We start from the raw sequence: 25,927 nt of genomic DNA, 5'->3' as shown, positions 1-25,927 counted from the left end.
AAATACATATTAATAGTCATATCCTAAGGTATACTACTTCAATCCAGTTATAAAAATTCTCCTTTACAAGGAATTTTATTAATATCCTGATTTTGTTTATGAGGCATTTATTCACATTTTCAATGACCTATTTGAAATAGGTCTCAAATCTCAAATAAGCACAAGAGTCATTATGTGGCTGTTCATCTTTACAGCTGAACTGTCTACTAACGATATGTTAAGTTCTCTCCAAGTGCTTTCAGTTTGCTAATTTACAGCAGTGTGTCTTGCATATTATGGTCCCTGCAATATCAGTTTATATACCAAGAAATCATTTACAATGCATTCCTTCATTTCTTTTGTCTTTATTGTTCTATTTCCATTAAATTTTTTTCTTGCATTAAAGCTTCAATTACACAAGCACTGAGCATCATGTTTTTCTGAGAGCATGGATTTAATGAGTAACAGGTACAAAAGACAAAGAGAGCAGGAGGACAGACGTACAGAATAATTAATAAAGAGGAGATGTCTTGCTGGGTTGCATTATAATAACTGATCTTAACTAATGATGTAATTGCATTTATTTCAAGGAAATTTGGTAACTGAAATTAATAGCTATGCTGTTTACATTTTAAGAGAATTTCCCTATGAGGCAATTTTCAGGAACAATCTTTGATAGGTGGAAGACTGTATATGTACGAACTTTGAACAGCTATGGCACATAGTAAGCAGTCAGTAGATGTCTGTTCCTGTGATACCTTTCTCGCTAGACCAGTCTTTACCCTAGAAAACTACTCACTATGCACTCATTCCTGGAGTCCAAAAATACCTCAGAGTATCATAACTCAAAGTTTAATGAGCGTACCAGGGTGAGAAGTCAATAGTAAAGGGGGAACCTACACTGAGATCAATTAATGAGAGAGAACAGAAAGAGGAAATTATAGATTTGGTGATTATAACAAAGAGCTCTTGAAAAGTTCACATCACTGCTGCTGCTGCTGCTAAGTCTCTTCAGTCGTGTCCGACTCTGTGCAACCCCATAGACGGCAGCCCACCAGGCTCCCCCGTCCCTGGGATTCTCCAGGCAAGAACAATGGAGTGGGTTGCCACTTCCTTCTCCAAATGAACCTTATGTAATTAAAATTATTCAAAAGCTCTAAAACAATGGATTGTACAGACTAAGGACCCTAAAATAAAATCATACTACATACTTGCTAAAAATATAGATTCTAGACTGTGGTATTTTATTATTTTACAGAGCATCCCAGATGATTCTGATACTCATTAAAGCTTAAAAAAAACATTGCTAGGGAGGTGCACTGAACTACCTCAGAGCCAGAGTGCTTAACAGCAGGTAGAAACATTCAGTCATTCCAAAATCTTATCCAAATTACAAACCCTCTTCTCAGTCCAACTAGGGAGACAGTCTTGTGTGTTTTGAAAAAGCACGTTGTTTCATCAGAGAGACTTGTTCATTGGGACTTAATACAGCCAAGGATAACAAGAGTTCAAAAAGTTTAGCACCTCAGTAAAATGAGGAGAAAATAATGTCCAGAGAACCAGAAAATCATATCCCTTGCCTTGCAGGAAAAGCTTTACAGCTACACGCTCTTCAAACCTCCACAATTAAAAAACTGAACACTTTTCTTCAGCTTATCTGCACTAACACCACCTCATCTTACTTACAATGGGGCAATTAGCTACCCCTCCTTGTATAGGGATATTCTGGATCTTCTAGGATGTAGTCCATTTGTAGCATAGCCTATCTTTCTGATTTGGACCAAATTCTTATTGGTGTGTGGTAGTTAAAAGTACCTCCTATGTGGGGGGCAGGGGGAACACTGAAATATCTGGTTTTCTTAAAATACTTCTTTGAGGAATGATGGGAAGAAGGAAAATACTTATTTGGAAAAACAGTAAGGAACAGAGAGTGATCATGAAGATGTATGTAGCATAAAGAAGGAAGAGACAGAAGGGAAAAACATTCCGAGCAAACTTTGAAAAGCAATTCAAAGGTGTTTAGAATTGACTGCAATACTACATTTGTGATTAGAGTAAAAGAAAAACGGAGAAAAGCAAACAGAAAAGTTCTGGAGTGTGTGCTAAACGGGTTCTGGTATGTGTAACATGCTGGGCCCTGACCTACCCCATTATCAGAAGTAGCACCTAGTGCTCCTCATCAGACAGTGCATGACCATCACCCTGCAGGACAATTAAAAGATACAAGGTTATCAAACACACTGAATAGGAATAGTGTGTGAACTAAGGAAAATTTCGTACCAGAGGAGACGAAGAGTAGGAGGAAAAGAAACAGACCAGAAGATAAAAATAAAACAAACCATAAATCACTGTGCATCTAACATTTTGAAAGCTCCAACATTTGTAATAAAACTGGGCTCAGACAGTTTCCACTGTGGCTAACCTCAATGCTTGGTTATATAGTTGCAGCTAACATTAAAATATTAAAGTTGCAACCATTTGAAAATATAATGGAAAATACACATTAAAAAATTAAACTTGAATTTTACTCATTTCAACCCATTTCTAAATTCAAATAATACTGCTTTTTCTTATCATTACTGCCCTTTTCAGTACAGTTATTAAGGTGTATTTGCGTATGAGCAGATATTCATATTTTCACAGACACACATACTCAATGTTTCCAACTGCAAATCCGTACTTGCCAGATTATTTTAAAAAAACACAGGTTTCAGTACGCTGCTCTCTAGTTTAGTACATTCTGCAGATTTTGTTATCAGAGACTGCCCCCTACAGACAATCTCCCAGCCAAAAGAACAAAAGATCAAAAAGAACCAGAATGAGTAGTGATCACTAGAGCATCAATCTCCCCATTCAATCCTATCAGAGCACTCCTTGAAAAAAGCCACCACTCTTACTTAACAAGCTCTCACTTCAAGGCTCATTTTGACAACAAAACCAATACACCTTGACATGTATCATTTGTCACTTTTCTTGGGTTTTTCTTAGAAATATCTCTCCTTTACCCCTTTCCTCTTTCATTCTCTCCTGTACATGTACACACACTGAGATAAGAATATACACTTCAGAAAAAAGACAAGCATTTCACTCATGAAGAGATGTGCGGGAGTAGGACTTTCTTTTACAATTTATGTCTGTCTGAATTGTTGAAATTCTAACGAGTAGATATGACTTTTTAATTGTAAAATTTTTGTAAGTTTTTAGAAATAGGATAAAGGTTTTAAAAGAATATAGGAGTATCTATATAATCTTGGATGCAAAGGGAATTCTTTAAAATGAACAAAAAAGCAATTATCTTAAAAGAAAAGATTAACAAAATTGAAAAGATAAATGAATTAACTATGATAAAACTAAGACTCTATTTACCAAAAGATAGCATAAAGAATGGAGAAGGCAATGGCAAGCCACTCCAGTACTATTGCCTAGAAAATCCCATGGATGGAGGAGCCTGGTAGGCTGCAGTCCATGGGGTCGCTAAGGGTCAGACACGACTGAGCGACTTCACTTTCACTTTTCACTGTCACACAGTGGAGAAGGAAATGGCAACCCACTCCAGTGTTCTTGCCTGGAGAATCTCAGGGACAGGGGAGCCTGGTGGGCTTCCGTCTATGGGGTCACAGAGTCGGACATGACTGAAGTGACTTAGCAGCAGCAGCATAAAGAAATTGAAAAGAGAAGTTACAAGTTGGGAGAAAAGATCTGTAACACATATAACTGAGACAGAACATCTAAAAAATACTCACAAATTAATAAGAAGAGAAACAACACAACAGAAAAATGAGCAAAAGACTAGAACAGGCAGTTTATCAAAAAAGGAAAGCTAAATGGGTAAGAAAGAGATATACTGGGATTTGTTTTATTAGAATAATTTGTCCTTTATATGCTATACTATTCTTTTGTATTACTTAATGAAACAATTTTTTAACCTAAGTTTTCAAATTAAAAAAGAAACAGGAGCGACCTCTTCAAGTACCTTTCACATTGGGTTTAATGTAAGAGAGCAGATTCAGCTCCCCTGGATTCTCCAGCAGTGTCTTGGCTGCTCCTTCTAATCCCAGCTGCTTTGCTCTCTGGGCTTTGGTGCCTTTGCTCCCAGTTTTATAAGGCGCTGACTAGGGTAAAAAGTCAGAAAACATACCAAATCAATCAATTTTAAAAAGCAGAAATTAAAATTAGGACACAAAATGAGAGGACATGCAAGAATGCTAAGGACATCCTCTTTTCAACTCTTTCTTCTTCCTTCAGAGAGGAATTAAAAGGATACAAGTTGTATAAAAACAGTTCAGTTCAGTCGCTCAGTCGTGTCCGACTCTCTGCGACCCCGTGAATCACAGCACACCAGGCCTCCCTGTCCATCAACAACTCCCGGAGTTCACTCAAACTCATGTCCATCGAGTCGGTGATGCCATCCAGCCATCTCATTCTCTGTTGTCCCCTTCTCCTCCCGCCCCCAACCTTTCCCAGCATCAGAGTCTTTTCCAGTGAGTCAACTCGTCACAGGAGGTAGCCAAAGTATTGGAGTTTCAGCTTTAGCATCAGTCCTTCCAATGAACACCCAGGATTGATCTCCTTTAGAATGGACTGGTTGGATCTCCTTGCAGTCCAAGGGACTCTCAAGAGCTTTCTCCAACACCACAGTTCAAAAGCATCGATTCTTCAGCAATCAGCTTTCTTCACAGTCCAACTCTTACATCCATACATGACCATGGGAAAAACCATAGCCTTGACTAGATGGACCTTTGTTGGCAAAGTAATGTCTCTGCTTTTTAATATACTATCAAGGTTGGTCATAACTTTCTTTCCAAGGAGTAAGCATCTTTTAATTTCAAGGCTGCAATCAGCATCTGCAGTGATTTTGGAGCCCAAAAAACAGTTATTCCTTACCAAATACTTTATACTTTCCTACAGGCTTACAGTTAGCTATTTGCTTGGATTCATTCCCTTTACAAACCCAGTGTTTGTGCTGCAAGGTCTACAAGTTCTCAACTCAAGCAAGCTCCTCTAAAACATGTCCACACACAATGCTTCTACTTCTGAGTACATATTCACTACTCAACCAACCTCCACCTGGTTTCTCTTTCCATACACCTTGCTGAAAGTGGTATCACAAAGATCCATAATGGTCCCCTAATTACCAAATAAACATTTTTCAGTGCTTATCTTCCCAAAACTCCCTGCTATATTTAATTAGTTAACCATTGATCATTACCTCCTCCTATGACTCTGTCTCAATCCTATGGGTACCTTATCTCTTGATTCTCTTCATACTTCTCTCACTATTCTTTCCATGTCTCCTTCTTAGGCTATCCCTTCTTCCACCCACGCTTCAAAAGTTAGTGTTCCTCAATGGTCCCCCTGACCTGCTTACCCTATGATCTTTCCTTGTGTGAAATCTTCCATTTTCATGGCTCCAAATACCAACTACATGCTGAAGACATTCACATCTATGTCTCCAGATTAGCACTCTCCCTCAAGCTTCTCACTTCTGTTACCTACTCCTTTTCCTTACTCGACTGGGAAATCCTTGAAGACAAGGACTATATATTAGTCATTTTTGTAAATCCAAGTGCCTAGCACAAAAAAAGGCTTAAAAGATGTTTACTGAATAAAGAATATTTTGTTGAATTAAATAATGATGGTGGCTGATGACTCTGTGGCTTTTTATTTCTAGCTATTCTTTAACTATAAAAAGACACAAATTATAATATATTCAGGTAGGTATTACATTAAATAAAAAGGGTTCCTTACCACGTGTTCTAGTTCTTCAAAAGTCTTACAGTTCAGCAAAGCTTTTAGCAGGCACTCAGACATCTTCCCCTCCTTTTTAATTTTTTGGATTGTACTATAAGCCTTCTTTTCAACAGCCCTGAAAATAAAAATTTTTGTAATATATAATAATATTGATATTATGGGCTTCCCTTGTGGCTCAGCTGGTAAAGAATCTACCCACAATGCGGGAGACCTGAGTTCGATATTATATTGATATATTATATTCTAACACTCAGATCTCATTTAAGTTTTACCAATTGTTCCTATAATGTCTTTGATACTGAATTCAGCTAAGAATGAGTTTTATGTAATTGCTATGTATCTACAATCTCCTTCAAGCTGAACCAGTATTTTATTCTCTCCTTGATTTTCAAAATCTTGACATTTTAGAATATATTATTATTAAAATAATATATTTTATTAATATTTTATTACCTGTTATTATTTATAATCTCTAATAATGGTACTGCTAAAATGACAGGCAGAAAGTTAGAGAGATGATAATATAAATTAGTAAAAATGACTGATAGAAAAGAAAACTAAATGTACTTATGAAAAAAAAACAAAACCCAAAGGCAGAAGATTGTAAGTTAAACAGGAAGAAATATGCAGTCCTTCAATCACACCTCTGTGTCTTTTACATTCCTGATAGCCCAAGATTGCTTTCAGAGACTGAAGTCTACCAGGATCACTTTGACAAAAGGCCAAGGATCCACTGACTTGCATATACGGGAGAGGCGAGGCATCTTCAGAGGAAGTTTACTGTCCATAACCATAGTCATTTTTTAATTCACTTTTTTAACAGGGACTCTCAGTAAGAAATATATTTTACCTTGCAACCCAATATATACACATATAATTTCATATTCATTAGGTTTGTGCAAAAGTAACTGGGGTTTTCAACCACAAATTTTAAATCATTATAACTAGGCTCAAACACATCTTTATTCATCAAAATAGGAACCATTACAATCAATACATTTTTAACAACAAGAAATAAGCTTGCTCTTTTTTGCAGTATAAAAATCTGTGCTTTGGGATTTGACAAACTCTCAAAAAGCATTTTCTGTCTCCTGATAGTTGTGGAAGCATTTTCCCTGCAAAAGTTGTTGATATGCTTAAAGAAATGGTAGTCGGTTCGTGAGAGGTTAGGTGAGTATACTAAATGAGGCAAAACATAGCCAATTCATTCAACTTTTGAAGTGCTGATTGTGCAATATGCAGTTGGTTGTTGCTGTAGAGAAGAATGGGGTCCTTTCTGTTGACCAAAGCCAGGTGCAGGCGTTGCAGTTTTCGGTGCATCTTATGGATTTGCTGAGCATACTTTGCTGAAGTAATGGTTTCACTGGGATTCAGAAAGCTGGAGATGATGAAACACCACCAGATAGTGACCATGAACATTTTTTTGGTGCAAGTCTGGCTTTGGGAAGTGCTTTAGAGCTTCTTAGTTCAGCCACTGAGCTGGTTGTCACTGGTTGCCATATAAAATCCACTTCTCTTCACAGGTCACAATCCGATCAAGAAATGGGTCATCGCTGTGCACAATAAGAGAAGAAGAGAAGACAACACTTCAAAACGATGATTTTTTAAATTTTTGGTCAGCTCATGAAGTACCCACGTTATCAAGCTTTTTCACCTTTCCAATTGGCTTCAAATGCCAAATGACCATAGAATGGTCCACGTTGAGCTCCTCAGCAATTTCTCAAATAGTTTTAAGAAGATCAGCTTTGATGATCCTCTCAACTGATCGTTGTCAACTTCCAATGGCTGGTCACCACGCACCTCAGCTTCAAGAGCCGACTCTCATCTCCTTTGCAAAAGTTCTTGAACTACCAATTTGCTGCACGTTCGTTAGCAGTTTCTGGGCCAAATGCATTCTGATGTTGCAAGTTGTCTCCACTGCTTTATGACCCACTTTGAACTCAAATAAGAAAATCACTCAAGTTTGCTTTTTTGTCTAGCATCTTTTCCACAGTCCAAAATAAATATAAAATAAACAGTAAGTAATAAGTCATCAGCAAAAAACATAAAGAGAGAAACGCACATTAAAAATATGTATAACCATAATCACATTTATTAAAAATGTATTTCAATAACAGTAAATTTCAACAATGCAAAAACCAGAGTTACATTTGCACCAACCTAATAATAGTTATATAAACATATGATAGTTTCATTAAACAATATTTACCTTTACTATAGAAACTGCACTCATATTTCCTATTCTTTATTTCATTTTTGTTAAAGTGGTAATGATCCACTACATTAGTTTCACTACTCGCGTAGCAGTTAACACATTGAAAACCATGCTCCAGTCATAGAAAAAACTTAAGAAAAACAGATACCATACCTAATTACCAAAAGAAATCTCTGTATGACATAAAAAGATCTTCTAAGTCACTACTAATCAATGTCACGCTTAGAGAAATAGTCCTCTACTAATATTTAATATATTCCTTTATTAATAGATGCCCAGAAACTGAATTCTGTTGCAGCTGAAATGCTTTTTAGAGAAAAAGAAAATAATAATAATAGTAATCTTGACATAAAGCTCCTATCTGTCCCTCACTCAATAAAAAACTAATTGGTAGAATACTTTTAATTTTTTTAAGTAAACTATTCCTGCTTATTTGTGACACTTTCCCCAATTTCACACCCCCAAATCCTTAAATTTTCTTCATTACTTTGCCTTCAACCAAACAGAGCTTACTTTAGAATTTGTAAACTGCTGGACTTCTAGATGTGGCCTGTAGATGATTTTGCTTGACCTACAAAATTTTTTACATCAAAATCCAGATTAGTAGTTTTTCAAAAATGGGAAGATGCAGCAATTTGAGTAGAGATGACTGAATACTATGATCTGCTGGAGATGAGTAGTGGTTGGCCCTCTTAGACAGGACCTGTCATCTCCGATTTGCAGCCCTTTGTGCTTGATTATATTAGACTAGCCCTGGAAGATCTGACTCTGAAGCCACTTGATTAAACTGTCATTTATATTTCTGGGTTAGCTAATTGATTTTGCTTCTCAATGGACTATAACTTCCCACATATTAGCATCTGAATCCTCCTGGCACCAAAAGAAATTCCACAAATGGGATAGAAATGTTAGTGAGATGTAAATCCCTCCAAAATTATTAGGCTTGTTCTATTAATAAAAATAATCCTTAGTGCTTTTAGAATGGTTTGATGGTAAGATTTATCCAATTTAAATCAGATCCTTGTTAAAGAACAACACAGCACCTGGTATGTAGGATACATGTACTAAATAAATGAATGGGGAAGGGTGTTTAAATAAACTCTAGTGAATAATATAGTTAGATACTTATAGTCTCTGGTATGCTTATTTCCGAGCTCTTACAATAAGTCCAGAGGAACAATATTTTTAAAGGGTGTTTTCCATTCTGTAATCATAAACAAGTTACAATCCACTACCATTAAATTACTATACCCTTTAAAAGAATAGAAAAGGGAAATATACATTATTTCCTAGCAAACTTGATACTGTCAAAGAACTCTCCATTTAGTAGGAACTTTAAAGTTATTAAGAGGACAGTTTTACAAAAGATTTAGATGAAACTGTATTTTCCTCAGTTTCCTGCTGGTAGTTCTAATTTTGCCATTATGCAAAATCACTTCTCTGAGAGAAGATGACATTCAAACTCATATTAATAATGCAAACCACCTTGTGCAGATTCATGCCGAAGCTATGCATAAACACACCAGCAGAGGGACTCTGAATACCTCTAAATAAGTAAAATGAAGTTGGCTTCTTCTTTTAGGAGGGGACTGACTATATTCAGATTACAATAAATCAAGAAAACAAAATATTGGAACTGTTAAAATATACTATCATTCTCTTCCTCACTGTTTCCCCTCATTGGCTCACATACCCTCCTTCCCCTTACACAAAGCTTACCCCTTCCCAGGTTTCTTACCATAGCTCCTCTAGAGTTTGTTGAACTTCTCTCAAGGAATCAGCATCAAGATTATTAATAAGCTCTTTTCGATAACGTACAATGAAGGGAATTGTGTTATCATCATTAAAGAGACGAATAATATTGGCACAAACCCAAAGTTCAATATCAGTTCTCTCAGATAAAACCTGCAAATTAAGCACATTTAGTGATTTAAAACCCTGAAAATTAAACACCTATATTATAACATATGGCTTAAAATATAATATCAAATAATGTTTTCCATTCATTTAGAAACTAACTGCTGTGGTTTTAAAAAAAGAAAATTGCATGAAATATAGAATATATATTGATAATCACACAATAGTCATTTCACTAATAAAACCCAATAAAAACCACTTTGTATCATCCAAATTCTAAAGGGCTCAAAGAGATATGCATTTTTAACCTTTCAGATTGGCATCAAAGATTAAAAAGTTGGTAACTCGTTGTGTTGGCATAAATGATGGGAAAAGGCATTTTCAGTTATTGCTAATGAGAAAATACAATGCTATAACCTCTGGAGGAAGAACAACTGGCAGTATTTATCAAAATTTATAATGCATAAACTCTATGATCCAGCAATTGCACTCCTGGGAATTTTGTTCTGACATATTCATACTTCTGGAAAATGATACTTATTTACAGTGATATTTTTTGAAGAACTTTTTCTAGTGTGGTAGAAATCAGCAAAAACCAGTCTACAATGGGGAACTGGTGAATAAATTATACACCCATGGAGAAGAATACCATGTAACTTACTCTTGTATGAACTGATATGGAATGAATTACAAAAACTTGGAACATGGCTTATTTAGGGGAAAAGTAATTGGTTGACTCAGAGCTAGGGCAGGAAGATCGTTCTGTGTCTTTGGCATTTTCTATGATTCCCATTTACCACATATTCAAAATAATTATTTTTTTAAAAAGTCTATAGGTTTCAGCAAAAGGTATACGTCAGCAGGACAGTTCAGAAAAATCAGCCTGGAGAACAGAAAAAATAAAATGCAATTTTAGTCACTGTTCTCAAAACCTAAGCAGATTTTTAAAGTAAAGCATGAAAGGCATAAGTTTTATTATTATTTCAATCCTACTGCTCAAGATATGCCAAAAATTAAAGAAAAATTAAAAACTTATTAAAGAATTTTCATTATCAACTGGTCAACAAAATCAAGGCAATATATAAAACAGACTAAATTTCGAAACAGATGAAATAAATGGCTGAACTCCAGAGACTATCAAGGATACTTTCATTCCTCTGTGTACCTGACATCCTTAGGCCTACATCTTATTATGTATGCATTCTGATGAATTAATACCAACTCTCTGGTGAGAAAGTCAGCTTCATATCTCCAGCCCTTGCTCTCTTCCGCATGAGCTCTAGACTCATTTAAGTAAACTACCTGATGTATTCTCTTGAAAACAGATAAAGCATCTCAAACTGCATTCATAAAAGTATTACTATTCATTTCTTCCCCACAGTCCAGATTGTCTTTTACTGTTCTCCTTGCAGGCTTTCCAGGTAGCACAGTGGTAAATAATCCACCCACCAATGCAGGAGATGCAAGAGACATGGGTTTGATCCCTGGGTCTGGAAGATCCCCTGGAGTAGGAAATTTTCCAGTATTCGTGCCTGGAAAATTCCATGGACAGAGAAGCCTGGCAGGCTACAGCCCATGGAGTCGCAGAGAGTCGATTGAGTAACTGAGCACAGCACACGTTCTCCCTGCATCCACTCCAACCCCATCTGTAATCTCCATAAAACAGTAAGAACTATCTTTTCAAAATATGTAACAGATCACGTCACCTGATTAGTCAAAACCTTTCAGTGATTCCCCATAGCACTTAAGATTCCAAAGTCCCTACCATAACCCAAAAAAATACTGGCCTCCTCTCCAGCCTCCTCTTATCCAGTCTTCCCCTCACTAGAAGCCAGCCCCAGTGGGCTGCTCCTAGAATGATGTTCAGTTCTTAGAACAAGCCCAGCTATTTTCCTCTTCAGAGGCCTTCATGTGGTTGCTCTTCATTCAGAAATGCTCTTTTTGCTGACATCATCCCTGACCTCTACAAAATCAGATATGTCAGTATCCTCTCTCTCATACTTGTACCTCGTTTCCTATTCCAATTCACATCACTTTATACCACAGAAACTTTCTGGGATACTGTGGTTATCTCCCTCAATAATACCTCCCCATTATGTAGCAGCTTTGTGGCCTGAGAACACTTGATCTCAGCTCCACCTCCACAGCATTTTGCTCAACAGCCAGTTGTTTTAGGATTACAACAGCCAGAGTATAGCCAGAGAGATTAGTCTAGTCCACATGAAGCTCAAGATTTGACCTAGAATGCTGGACCCAGGTACAATTTCTTCCTCTGGAAAAATACAGTTTGTACCAGTACAATATTGAAGCTGGCTGGTAATGCTAGGAGAATCCTGGAGAGACTGTTGCAGTGAACTCACTGAATTTTCAATGTATCTTTTTCATTGCTTAAGCTAGTTTGAGATGTGTTTTCTCTTACTGCAACCAAAAGCATTCTAACAATGTCCTCAGTAACGTTGTGTGCTCTCCATCTAGCTTATCTAATGTCATCAAGGAAGCAAACTGAACTTCTAAAATGTCTGTTCTTTCCCTTCAAGCTCCCTTTCTGCTATTATCTTCTTTTATCCAAACCACAGAGCAGTTTTTTCGTTCTCTATGTCTTCCACCCAACCTCTCTGCATTACTACTGATTATGTTTCTAAAATACATATATAAGTCCCTTAATTTTTTCCTCTTTTTTTGTCTTTTGAATGTAAGCTCCACTGACTTTTATCTAACTACTAGTAAAAGTCCAACCACTGTGGCATAGCTTTAAAATTCCTTCCCAAGCTTGGTCCCAAATTTCAGGAATAAACAATCTAGAAGGGAAGATAAAATGTTAATGTACATAAATACAAATAAAACAGACTACACCAGGGAATAAGTGGTATAATGTTTTCAGAGAAGAAACAGATGTCTCTGGTGTAATCAATGCTATAGAAGTAGCATTTCAGTTTGCCCTCGAAAGGCCAAGTTCTGAAATACAGACATAAGCCACGAAAATAACAAAAACAATCATTACTTTGGAACTGGGGAACTGTTAGGATCCATAGGTTCTCACTAACCTAAACTAGCCAGACCCGCATCTGGGTAGTACTCAGTTCAGTTCAGTTCCATCGCTCAGTCGTGTCCGACTCTTTGCGACCCCATGGACTGTAGCCTACCAGGCTTCTCCGTCCATGGGATTCTCCGTCCATGGGATTCTCCAGGCAAGAATACTGGAGTGGGTTACCGTTTCCTTCTCCAGGGGATCTTCCCGACCCAGGGATCGAACCTGGGTCTCCCGCATTGGAGGCAGACACTTTAACCTCTGAGCCACCAGGGTAGTACTAGGCCCTAACAAATCTAGAAGTGTCATATGTATTAACAGAGCATATGTTGCTGCTTATGCAAATTTGCTTCTTGAAATTAAGGGTAACAAAACTAAATATAAGCAGTCACAACTTTGGGGCCTCCAAATCATCCAATTTCTTCTGTCTTAATTTAGTCATTTATTTTAGCTCATATTATAAGCCAATAACCATACCAATTCAGTAATAAAATATAAAAAACCAAGTCGCTCTTGCCAAGAAACTTCTAAACGAGAAGAAGACAGACAGACAAGCAGACAGTCAAACTACAGAGTGATGTGTACTCTGACAGAGGCATATAAGACTCTTTTGAGAACATGTGGGAGGAAGAAGCATCTACCTCTGCAGAAATGGAAAAGCGACAAAAGAATGAATGTATCTCCAGACAACCAAATTGGGACAGGAATTCTAGGGAGCGAGAATAGCATATTAAAGGCACTGATGAGAAACCACTGCACATTTTTTAATTTCTATGCTCAGTAACGCTAAAAGGTACAAGGGGTATTGAAATGAGTGAGATACAGAAAAGTGGAAGGGGCTAGACAGTGAATTCAAACAAGTTTGAACTTTATCCTATATTCAATATCAAACCATCCAGTTTAGTTCAGCCGCTCAGTAGTGTCCGACTCTTTGTGACCCCATGAACAGCAGCACGGCAGGCCTCCCTGTCCATCACCAACTCCTGGAGTTCACTCAAACTCATGTCCATTAAGTCGGTGATGCCACCCAACCATCTCATCCTCTGTTGTCCCCTTCTCCTCCTGCCTGACTGATCAATTTCAGCTACTGAGTCAACCGTCCTGGAAATCCCCTTGACATTCTGTAAGTCATTGAGATCTGGGGACCAGAGGCAGTGGTCCGCATGCACTTTCTAAACCAGCAGCATAAACATCATCAGGAAACTTTGTTAGAAGTGCAAGTTCTTGAGTCTCACCCCAGATCAACTGAATCAGAATCTCTGAGGTAGGGTCCAGCAATCTGTGTCTTAGAAAAATAAAGCAAATAACAAATAAGTAAGAGTTAAAAGCAAAAATAAAATTCTCAGGCTGGTTAGGGGTAAGGCAGGGAACTAAGATAGTTTTTATTTTTAAACTGTTAACATTTATTACTTAATTTTACTTAATTTTTATAGTTAACTAGTGGATAGGAATGAGAGTAAAGGAAAAAGGAAAAAAGGAAAGCAGTCTCAATATTTTTTTAAGACTTAAGTAGAGAGGCACTTTTGGTGACTACCATTTTAAGCTAACACCTGTATAGGGCTTATTATGTTCTACATACTTTTACACATTCAATATTAACTCATTTAAACTACGTGAGACAAATATTATTACTATTCCCATTTATATCACCAACTCAATAGACATGAGTTTGAGCAAGCTTCAGGAGTTAGTGATGGACAGGGAAGCCTGGCGTGCTGCAGTCCATGGGGTCGCAAAGAGTCAGACACAACTGGGCAACTGAACTGAACTGATTCCCATTTTACAGCTATAAAAACTGATGCTCAAAGAAGTCAAGTAAATGGCCAAAAGTCCCACATGCTATTTTACCTCTTCAAAAATTTGATTTGTGGGCAAAGCAAGATGATATTCTTTAGGCAAAAGTACAAATTAATCAAGTTGTCTCACTTCTCTTCCTGAATCCCACTGCAGAGGAGACATGATGCCGTCATACTGCCCTCTGATGTCCAAAACCCCTCACAAAATGGCCTTCTCTCCAAGCGGCCTGAGAATTTACTCCTCAAAGTCTATGTTCCCATCTTCTCAGTTAAAAACAAGAAAACTTCTGGGCATCAACAACTAAACCACTGCTGTAATAATCCAAGCAGTGTCTGCAGTTTAACAGAACTCATATCTGAATTAAGTAATACGTGAATGACCAGCACGGAGAGAAAGAATGTTTTATTCTCTCAAAAAGCGAACCAGCAACCGGACACCCCACTTCTGAAATGCTCTATCACTGCTGCTCTCTGCACCCTAACCCATTCACTTCTTTACATTGCCTATTTTACCACACAAATAAGTTTCCTAAAGACTGCAACAGGAAAAACTAGGTATGATGTTAGAAGTCAGAAGGGTGGTTTTAGGAGAGGGGACACAGGATTGAGAAGGGGTATAAAGAGATTCTAGGCTGCTGGGAACATTCTGTTTCTTGATCTGGAAGTTTATTACACGCTTACATTTTTGAACACTCATGAGGTGTATACTTCAGTACAATTTTCTCCATATATATTTCAGAAAGCTTGTTTTAAGGCGCATAATAAATACTTCCAGCTAAATTATAAAAAAGCAAGGGTCAATCCAATTGTTTTTACTTAATTCCTCCTAACGAGTGACACATGCTTATGTGTAAAAGTGCTGTGAGAAAGTTAACTCAGAGACAGTTGTCTCCTTCCTGTCCCACTTCTTTCCCCTATTCTGTCACCCTGTGGTCTTCTTCACCCACATATTTCCACATCATCTCTTGCAAGAATGGGGAAAATGGCTAATAAATAGGTTTTTCTCACTCTTCTTCCCTAATTTAGCAAACATTACTAATATATTGCATATGGTTCCTCTACTCCCACCTCCCTCAAAATAGACTACATAATAGCAATCACCACTTCAGAGCATTTAATTTTCTCAAAAACTGGGTGTAGCTAGTCATCTCTTCAAATTCTTATAAAGGTTATGGTATTCACAATATATTTGCTTAATGATATAATATACTTTAACAAAAACTAGTTTCTTAAGGCAACCACACATTTGCAGTTTGCAGAAAAGCGATGAAGTAGGAAAACTCCTTGTTTTCCCCAAGGAGTCTGGTGATCCCAGAAACTGATTAGGAAATAGATACAGAGTGTTCATAGGTAAATTTCCTCCCCAAACAAGACAGTGATGCTCCTGAAAAAGTTATGGAACTTTAGAGTTGGAGGAAAAAAAAAACACCTTGAAAGGAAAAAGTTAAGAGGATCAAGGTATCATGGTGGGCAGGGTCCATAGTCCTTAAAATGAAGGAAATATAAATAACATTTCCCTCATGTTCAAGACTGAATAATTCCTATACAGTTAATTTCCTCAACCATTCCTTACTAACGAGGTACTTGTCAGAACTTCCCCAAAGAACTTGGACATACATTTCATTTTGTGGCAGTTAATATGTATACCACAAGCATTTCACTGAGTCTCACTCAAATGTTCAAAGCCTTCCTGACTGTCTTGCTGATTGACTTGGCGTTGTTGACTCTCACTCTGCTAAGCCGTTTCCCTTTAACACCTGCCACTATTCTCAACCACGGAGAAGGCAATGGCAAGCCACTCCAGTACTCTTGCCTGGAAAATCCTATGGATGGAGGAGCCTGGTGGGCTGCAGTCCATGGGGTCGCTAGGGGTCGGACACGACTGAGCGACTTCACTTTCACTTTTCACTTTCACACATTGGAGAAGGAAATGGCAACCCACTCCAGTGTTCTTGCCTAGAGAATCCCAGGGATGGCGGAGCCTGGTGGGCTTCCATCTACGGGGTCACACAGAGTCGGACACGACTGAAGTGACTTAGTGACCCAGTTTTTGACTGCCATGTTTGGCAGATAAAATGATTCTCTCTCCTGCTTATGGAAAATAGTATAGGACAGGAAGTCCACATATATGACAAGATTGAAAAGTAATTCAAGGTTAGACAAGGATGACTGTACCTGGTTAAATCTTTTAAAAACACAAACAAGTAAGCCACACCTAAAGTTCCCCAGGAAATTTTCCTAAACCCATCTAGAAAATGCTGAGCTTACTAGTGGTCCTCAGGATGCTCAGTGAAGGTCGCAGCTCAGGCAACCACTTCCCCCAACTCACATGCAACAGAGTGGCACATTCTGAGAACAGGCTTGTTTGAGCTGCCAAAAATCGCTAGTAATATAAGGAGGAAAAATGCTTAGAATTGAAAGTAAAGACAAGCACACTCATACTACCCAGATAATATGGTCAAAGGCCATAAAATAGTTCTAGACCTGAAAGCTTGCTTCCATTTGATATTCAAACATCACATGGACATTCCTGCTACTGATTTACAGATGAAACTTTTACTCCTGGCTGCTCTTCTTCTGCCACTCACCCTTTGGCAGTTGGGGACCTGTTCTCACTGTACACTTCTCCCTCCTCACTAGCTAAAACTAATGGTAAATGAATTGAGGGGCTGTCAGCTCCCACCTTTCATAAAGAAGTAGGGAAATACGATCTGCTTTCTGATCTGCCAAGAGAAAACAACAACTCAAACAGAGAGGGGGTGAAAATGGGTGATCATGAAATCTCTGAAATAGAGAAAATTGAGAAAATGGCTTCCTCAAGTCCTCAGTTTTCCAATTTCTGGTTCAAGGCCTTAGGAGACTTGATCACACTTTGTCCCTTGCATTCTTCGAAAGGCCCCTGCCTCCTCTTTTCTGCTTAAGCTCATTAGAAGCAGGATTCTATTACTGGTAAACAACTGTCAAAGGTAGGGTTATTTTCATTTCTTTCTTTTACACAGATTATGAGATATGGGTGTGAAGCAGAGTTTCACAGAATAATTAACCCCTGACTTCATTTTGCAAAACTTATTTCCATAGTTCAAAAGACTTCCTGTGCTTTGAAACATTCCCCCTCCTTCCTACTCAGGGTCAACTACTAGAGGTAAATCTTTGTCAACAGCAGAGATAGGCTGAAAAGTTAAGAAGAGAAGGGAAGTGGGACACACCCACCTGCCCCTGAAGGTATGGATTGGAACCAAGGGATCTGCTTGTTAAGAAAGCCTTCAGGGTGAACCTGATGCAGGCTGTTTTAAATGTCTTTTAAAACATTTCCTTGTAGGCCTAAGTGAAAAAAACAAAAAGAAGGCATAGAAAGGAGCCTAATTATGCTGTTTCTCAATTCTGGACTGTTCAGGAATAAGAAGAAAGCTGTGAGGCAACATTCTATTCCTTAATGAGTCAGAGAGAAGAAAAATCATAATTAAAAGTTACTGGCAATGGTCAACTAGTAGGTAATAGAAAAGGCAGCATGGATAAAAAGAAGTTCCTCTGAAGAGAAAAGTAACACACAGACAATTCCAGACTGAGAAGTGGTATTTCCCAGCAGAGGCAATGGGCTCTAGAGCAGTATTTCCCAGCAGAGGAAGAAGCATTCGTCAGAATCACCATGGGTCAAACAATAAGGACGGAGGTGATCCCCATCCACCATGAGGAGTACTGCTATGATTAAGTCTGAAATGTTCAGAGTGTGTGGGGGTGGACAAAACACTGGGAATCACTGTTTAATGAGTCACTCCTCAGTCTTCTCTACCATCCTCAAAGCGAGTCAAAGAAACTGGAAGAAATATGATTTCTCCTGTAAAAGAATGAAACTAGAACACTTCCTAACACCATACACAAAAATAAACTCAAAATGGATTAAAGATCTAAATGTAAGACCTGAAACTATAAAACTCCTAGAGGAGAACATAAGCAAATCACTCTCCGACATAAATCACAGCAGGATCCTCCAAGACCCACCTCCCAGAATATTGGAAATAAAAGCAAAAATAAACAAATGGGACCTAATTAAAATCAAAAGCTTCTGCACAGCAAAGGAAACTATAAGCAAGGTGAAAAGACAGCCTTCAGAATAGGAGAAAATAATAGCAAATGAAACAACTGACAAAGAATTAATCTCCAAAATATACAAGCAGCTCCTGCAGTTCAATTCCAGAAAAATAAACAACGCAATCAGAAAATGGGCCAAAGAACTAAACAGACATTTCTCCAAAGAAGACATAAAGATGGCTAACAAACACATGAAAAAATGCTCAACATCCCTCATAATCAGAGAAATGCAAATCAATGTGATTTTGATACCATTTCACACCAGTCAGAATGGCTGCTATCCAAAAGTCTACAAGCAATAAATGCTGGAGAGGGTGTGGAGAAAAGGGAACCCTCTTACACTGTTGGTGGGAATGCAAACTAGTACAGCCACTATGGAGAACAGTGTGGAGATTCCTCAAAAAACTGGAAATAGAAATACCATATGATCCAGCAATCGCACTTCTGGGCATACACACCGAGGAAACCAGAATTGAAAGAGACACGTGTACTCCAATGTTCATTGCAGCACTGTTTATAATAGCGAGGACATGGAAGCAACCTAGATGTCCATCTGCAGACGAATGGATAAGAAAGCTTTGGTACATTTACACAATGGAGTATTAGTCAGCTATCAAAAAGAATACATTTGAATCAGTTCTAATGAGGTGGATGAAATTGGAGCCTATTATACAGAATGAAGTAACCAGAAAGAAAAAAACACCAATACAGTAAACTAATGCATATATATGGAATTTAGAAAGATGGTAACCTTAACCCTGTATATGAGACAGCAAAAGAGACACAGGTGTATAGAACAGTCTTTGGGACTCTGTGGGAGAGGGTGAGGGTGGGATGATTGGGGAGAATGGCATTGAAGCATGTATATTATCATATGTGAAACGAATCACCAGTCCAGGTTCGACGCATGACACAGGATGCTAGGGGCTGGTGCACGGGGATGACCCAGAGGGAGGATATGGGGAGGTGGGAGGGGGGTTCAAGAAGGGGAACACATGTACACCCGGGGCGGATTCATGTCAATGTATGGCCAAACCAACTAATATAATATTGTAAAGCTTCCAATAAATATATATATATATATATAATTATGGGAGCCCAAGTTGGAATTCGGATAGAAATTTCCTTTAAGAAGTTACTAAGCCTGGTTTATAGAGTATTACAGCACTGCACTAAGAGTTAAATAGACATACTAACAGCCAATGACTTAATCACTTGCACTGCTTTTATGGGGAATTACAGTCCAAGTACAAAGCAAAAACTTACCAAGGAACTTGGGAGGGCCCAATCTGTTGAGGTGATCTGTCTATAGAATACATGTTCACTAGAACACCATGGAAAGAAATCTACTTTCCTGAGGTCACAGCTTTTAACTGAAGAATTAATGACAATAAGCTATAATACCAAACAACGTACCCAAGAGCCAACCTACAGGAACCACTGGCAAAAGTGACAAGGGAACTGAAAACTCCCAGGTCTTCCCTCACCCCATCCCAGTCAAAAAGAATCAAACTGAAGTGGCAAAATAAGGCTGTGCGTACCTGTACTATGTCCCAGTTCATTTCCACTTCCTCAATATGACTGGTATTTGCCGGAAACCTGACAGGCTGCCCCTGAGGACACGCTTCCGTCTTCACTTTCTTCAAAGGGGACTGGTCACATGTAAAGTCGTCTTTGTTCTCCTCTTCCTCGCACCCACCTTCCCACGTGGCACTAGTGCACGGCGTCTCTGTGCTGTTATTTCTGCTCTCGAAGCTGCTGGCCTTGTTGGCTTCTTCATCAGTTTTCAGCTTTTTAGCCCTCTGAGCTGAAGGTGACTGAGCTGAATTCTTCCGTTTTGTCTTTGCTGTTTTCAGAGTCTGCCCAGTCTCCAATTTGTTTTTGTCTTCTAAGCCAACGTCGGCAATAGCAATAGAATTATTCTAGCAAACCACAAAGAGAACACATGAGAATTAGAAGAGTGAAAAAAACAGTGGCCCTGAAATATTACTTAGCAATGAAAAGGCACAAATTATTCACATACACAGTAATCTGAAAGAATCTCAAGGAAATTGTTGAGTGGAGAGAAAAAGACAATCTCAAAAAGTTACATACTGCACAGCTGTATTTATAAAATATTCCTGGAAAAAATTAATGGTTACTTGGGGGGGTCAGAGTTGGGGGTGGAAGCTGGGAGGGAGGTGGGTGTGGCTACAAGAGGTCAATACTAGGGATCCTTGTGATGGAACTGTTCTGTGTGGTGGATGCAGAGACCTACACATAGGGTAATACTGCATAGAGCTAAACACACATATACATACACATGCGTACAAATGAATACAAATAAAACTGGGGAAATCTAAGTAAGATCACTGGGATTTTTATCAATGTCAATATCCTGGTTGTGATATTTAGCTATAGTTTTTCAAGATGTTACCATGGGGGAAATTAGATAAAGAGTACATGATATCTTCTTTCTGTATTATTTTTCACAACTGCATGTGAAATTACAATTATCTAGAAATAAAAGGTTTAATTTTTTTTTTAATGAGTAAAGGAAAGGTACACACCTGGCAGAAAAAACAAGATTTAAAAATCTGCAATCAAAAGTCAACCCTTTATGAGAAGAGTAACACAGGCTCATAAAAACTCAACAGGCTACACTTGCCACCCGTTTTGCTAAAAGAACACATGGCAGGACAGCAGGGTAGCATCAGGCACTTCTTCATAGGAGTCTGCAGTGCAGTACACACAGGTGTCCAGGGGTTATTCTCTGGACCACCCAACTTCCGGGTGACAGCTCAGGAATGAAGCAATGACATCTGGCACTTGTTTTGACACTAGAGTGGGAAATAAAATACAGACCCTGCCCCACAGAATTTTCAATTTCACAAGCTAGCTTGCTTTCAGTTACCTGAGTGATGCACATGGCACACACTCGAACAAAAGAACTGCTCCCAACTTAAATGTCAGTAAATATTCACTTTCCTCTCCTAGCAGATATTTTTTTCCTAGAATTACTGACTACTAAAAATACTAGAAACTACAAACCACACCCTCATCCTAATGCCCACCTATCATCACCTAACCTGGAAATTATATAAATAGCCCTCTCAGTATTGCATTTGTAATTGGAACAAAATGGATAAGAACACAGCTACAAAAATAGAACTTCCCCCACAACCGAAGTCCATAAGAGCTGATAATAACCTGATCAAATTAACGGACATAGCTAAAGAAGGAATATGTCAATCATACAAGAATTCTCAGCCCCAGAGGCAAAGAAAAAGGAGATCTGTAAAAAGCAAATACGATCAGCATTCTAAGTAATGCACAAAGAAAAGAAAAAGTCAGAAAACAGATTTTGATTAATTTGGTCGCAATGGTAAGACTGGTGTCTTGTGAGATGGATACATCAGACTACCTTATATTTATGCAGTTAAAACATTCAGTTATTAGTGTGACAAGCAGATTACGTATTCAATAAAACCAAAAAATGTATCTAATTCTCCTAATCTGAGCCCATGCTCATCAAGTAAATTTCTGATTATTATTTCTCTACTTACTTCAGCCTCCAAAAGACACAGTGCTAGTCATAGGAATTTTAACTCCTTGTGATGGTTATATCAAAACTATGCATTATTAAACCAGCACTCTGGATGACAGAGAATGAGATGGCTGGATGGCATCACCGACTCGATGGACATGAGTTTGGACATTAAAGATAATTGCAAAAATGTAAAACAAATCATTCTTTCCACTAATTTTTGGTTGTTTTGAAAATATACACCTATTTTTCATTAAAACATGTTATTTGCATAACATGAAATAGGTTTAATAATATTTTTTACTTAATCAATTATTTTCTCATTTTTAATTTCTAATATGGTATATATTTACAGATATAAACCACATAAGCAAAAGTCCCTTGGGGTCCTTAGTAAGTTCTAAGAGTGTAAAGAAGTCCAACAACCAAAAGTTTTGAGAAAAGGTGAATCCAAGCATGTTTAGATCAAAATACAGATCAAAACTATATGGCAATATTGCTCCATTTTTAAAGCTTCTAAGACTCTACAGCCTTCCCCAGTGACATACTCAAGCTGAACAAGCCATGAAAATATTTTTTCTCCTTATATTTAACCTGAATCTTTAACAGACTAAATAATCACAGTACATTTTCTTTCACCTTCATGGGTGTTTTAATCACTCTTAACACTTCCCTTGTGGCTCAGAGGTTAAAGAGTCTGCCTCCAATGCGGGAGACACGGGTTCAATCCCTGAGTTGGGAAGATCCCCTGGAGAAGGAAATGGTAATCCACTCCAGTATTCTTGCCTGGAGAATCCCGTGGACGGAGAAGCCTGGTAGGCTACAGTCCACAGGGTCGCAAAGAGTCGGACACGACTGAGTGACGGAACACTTCAGATGGTAATTAGGTAGCCTATGACTAAACCCAAAACTCCAGGAAGAATCTGACCATTCTTATTTAAACTATCTCTGAAAGTCGTAAACTGTCTACATCAAAAAAGTGATTCATTATCTTTACCAGTTGAATCAGTCAGTAGGACATGGCCTTGACTGCCTTATGTTGTACTGTATGAGCTTGACAGCTAACTGGAAAGGGATATGGAGTCAAGGAAAGGCTTCTTTAAAACTAGATGTAAAAGAACATTTTTATACTCAAAAGCAATTAAGGAAGAAAAGCTGACAAGAGAAAAGAAAGGAGATGACAGAGGGAACAGAGACCCTGCACAAGAGTGGATGAGATCATAAGCCCAAGAGGCAAACCCATCCTTGGTAGGAGGAATAACACTTCCTCCATGGCAACAGGATAGAAGGTGAAAACAAATATGAGCAGATCATTAGTTAATTGGTGATTATTATTTAATTGGTCTCAGCTTGGTCATGGGAAAATGAGAAACATCATATATTCTCAAATAAATAAAAGGCAATGGCATCAGCTGAGTGAGAGAAGGGAAAGGAACTGAGGAAGTTTAAGAAAAGAGAAAAAAGTCGAAAATCAAACTTGCTGGAATAGTAAGTCTACCAGGTATTTCTGATGCAAATCAAGGGTCTGAGGTTATGAATCTAATGTAAAACAAAACAAGTCATTGGTGAAGCTGTTTTCTGCTCACTGCAGGCAGGAGAAGCAATGGCTCACCTAGTGCCTCACTTTAAGTCAGCCACGTAGGGTCAAATAAAAGAAGGGTAAATAGTCTCACTATTTATAATTCTCCAAGCCAGGCTTCAGCAATACGTGAACCGTGAACTCCCAGATGTTCAAGCAGGTTTTAGAAAAGGCAGAGGAACCAGAGATCAAATTGCCAACATCCGCTGGATCATGCAGAAAGCAAGAGAGTTCCAGAAAAACATCTATTTCTGCTTCATTGACTATGCCAAAGCCTTTGACTGTGCGGATCACAATAACCTGTGGAACATTCTGAAAGAGATGGGAATCCCAGACCACCTGACCTGCCTCTTGAGAAACCTGTATGCAGGTCAGGAAGCAACAGTTAGAACTGGACATGGAACAACAGACTGGTTCCAAATAGGAAAAGGAGTACGTCAAGGTTGTATATTGTCACCCTACTTATTTAACTTATATGGAGTACATCATGAGGAACGCTGGGCTGGAAGAAGCACAAGCTGGAATCAAGATTGCCGGGAGAAATATCAATAACCTCAGATATGCAGATGACACCACCCTTATGGCAGAAAGTGAAGAGGAACTCAAAAGTCTCTTGATGAAAGTGAAAGAGGAGAGTGAAAAGGTTGGCTTGAAGCTCAACATTCAGAAAACGAAGATCATGGCATCTGGTCCCATCACTTCATGGGAAATAGATGGGGAAACAGTGAAAACAGTGTCAGACTTTATTTTTTTGGGCTCCAAAATCACTGTGGATGCTGATTGCAGCCATGAAATTAAATGACGCTTACTCCTTGGAAGGAAAGTTATGACCAACCTAGATAGCATATTAAAAAGCAGAGACGTTACTTTGCCAACAAAGGTCCATCTAGTCAAGGTTATGGTTTTTCCAGTGGTCATGTATGGATGTGAGAGTTAGACTGTGAAGAAAGCTGATCGACGAAGAATTGATGCTTTTGAACTGTGGTGCTGGAGAAGACTCTTGAGAGTCCCTTGGACTGCAAGGAGATCCAACCAGTCCATTCTAAAGGAGATCAATCCTGGGTGTTCATTGGAAGGACTGATGCTAAAGCTGAAACTCCAATACTTTGGCCACCTCATGCGACGAGTTGACTCACTAGAAAAGACTCTGATACTAGGAAGGATTGGGGGTGGGAGAAGAAGGGGACGACAGAGAATGAGATGGCTTGATGGCATCACCGACTCTGTGGACATGAGTCTGAGTGAACTCCGGGAGTTGGTGATGGACAGGGAGACCTGGCGTGCTGTGATTCATGGGGTCACAAAGAGTCGGACATGACTGAGCAACTGAACTGAACTGATTCAATAAAAAGTGATTATGTAATCTAGGCTAGATTAGGTAGGAAAAGAATGGACTGACGGACAATGACAGAGCTCTAGAGTCAAAGGATTAGGTAATGGACCTCAACTCTTGACTATATATAACAATCACGTGAGGAGCTTTAAAAAAGTAATACCACTGGTACCAAGCTCACCTCTAGAATTCTTCAGAAAAGGGATCTAGGCATTGGAATTTTTTTCAAGCTCCCTAGGCTGAGAACTGCTAAGAAGTTGTGAAAAATGGCAAAATTGTGGCAGTGACGGCATCTGAGCAAGTACGGTGGTAAGACAGGAAATGGTAAGCTGATGGTACAAAAGTGAGAGAGACACAATAGAAATGCCAGAGGTAGCACAGTCTCTGGTCATGACAAGATTCAGGTTGAGATCATGAGAGGGGAGAGGGAAGGCAGGGAAGAAAAAGTACTGGAGGTGCGGAGGTTAAAGAACCAGGAACACAAGGTACTAGAAGGCTCATCAAGTGGAGAGGGAAAGCACTGAGAAAAATTACCAAAGATGGCAGAGAGGAAGATATGAAGCTGGAGCTAAATTCTTCAAAAGAAGAGGAATGGCCAGTGGATTGGCAAATTATAGCAATACGGAGAGGAAGAGACCAAATAGTGATGGATTTTGTCTACGATGCTTGCTAACAACAGATTTTAAAATTATTAAGAGACTACCAATTCTAGCTCCACCCAAAATAGTTTTCAATTATTTTGTTTAGTGGTGGTTACATCAAGGCAAGATGAAA

At 38.5% G+C, this 25,927-nt stretch overlaps 1 protein-coding gene across 3 annotated transcripts in view; it reads right to left on the bottom strand.

Annotated features, from left to right (window-relative positions):
• The window catches only part of SRBD1 (S1 RNA binding domain 1), a 253,401-nt gene that overhangs the window by 214,679 nt on the left and 12,795 nt on the right, over nt 1-25,927 (bottom strand). For all 3 annotated transcript variants that reach the window (XM_055400672.2, XM_055400673.2, XM_088841507.1), the window contains exons 4-7: nt 20,257-20,637; nt 9,684-9,850; nt 5,728-5,845; nt 3,953-4,091 (exon numbers count right to left, since the gene is read on the bottom strand). In XM_055400672.2, coding sequence (XP_055256647.2) covers nt 3,953-4,091; nt 5,728-5,845; nt 9,684-9,850; nt 20,257-20,637 — 805 coding nt within the window. The remainder of the gene's footprint in view (nt 1-3,952; nt 4,092-5,727; nt 5,846-9,683; nt 9,851-20,256; nt 20,638-25,927) is intronic.

Source organism: Moschus berezovskii, chromosome 11, assembly GCF_049115385.1.
Source record: "Moschus berezovskii isolate FMDL1 chromosome 11, NW_MosBer_1.0, whole genome shotgun sequence".
In the NCBI taxonomy this organism is placed as follows: domain Eukaryota; kingdom Metazoa; phylum Chordata; class Mammalia; order Artiodactyla; family Moschidae; genus Moschus; species Moschus berezovskii.
Note: the sequence above shows the minus strand (reverse complement) of the source record. Positions and strands in the feature narration are given on the sequence as shown.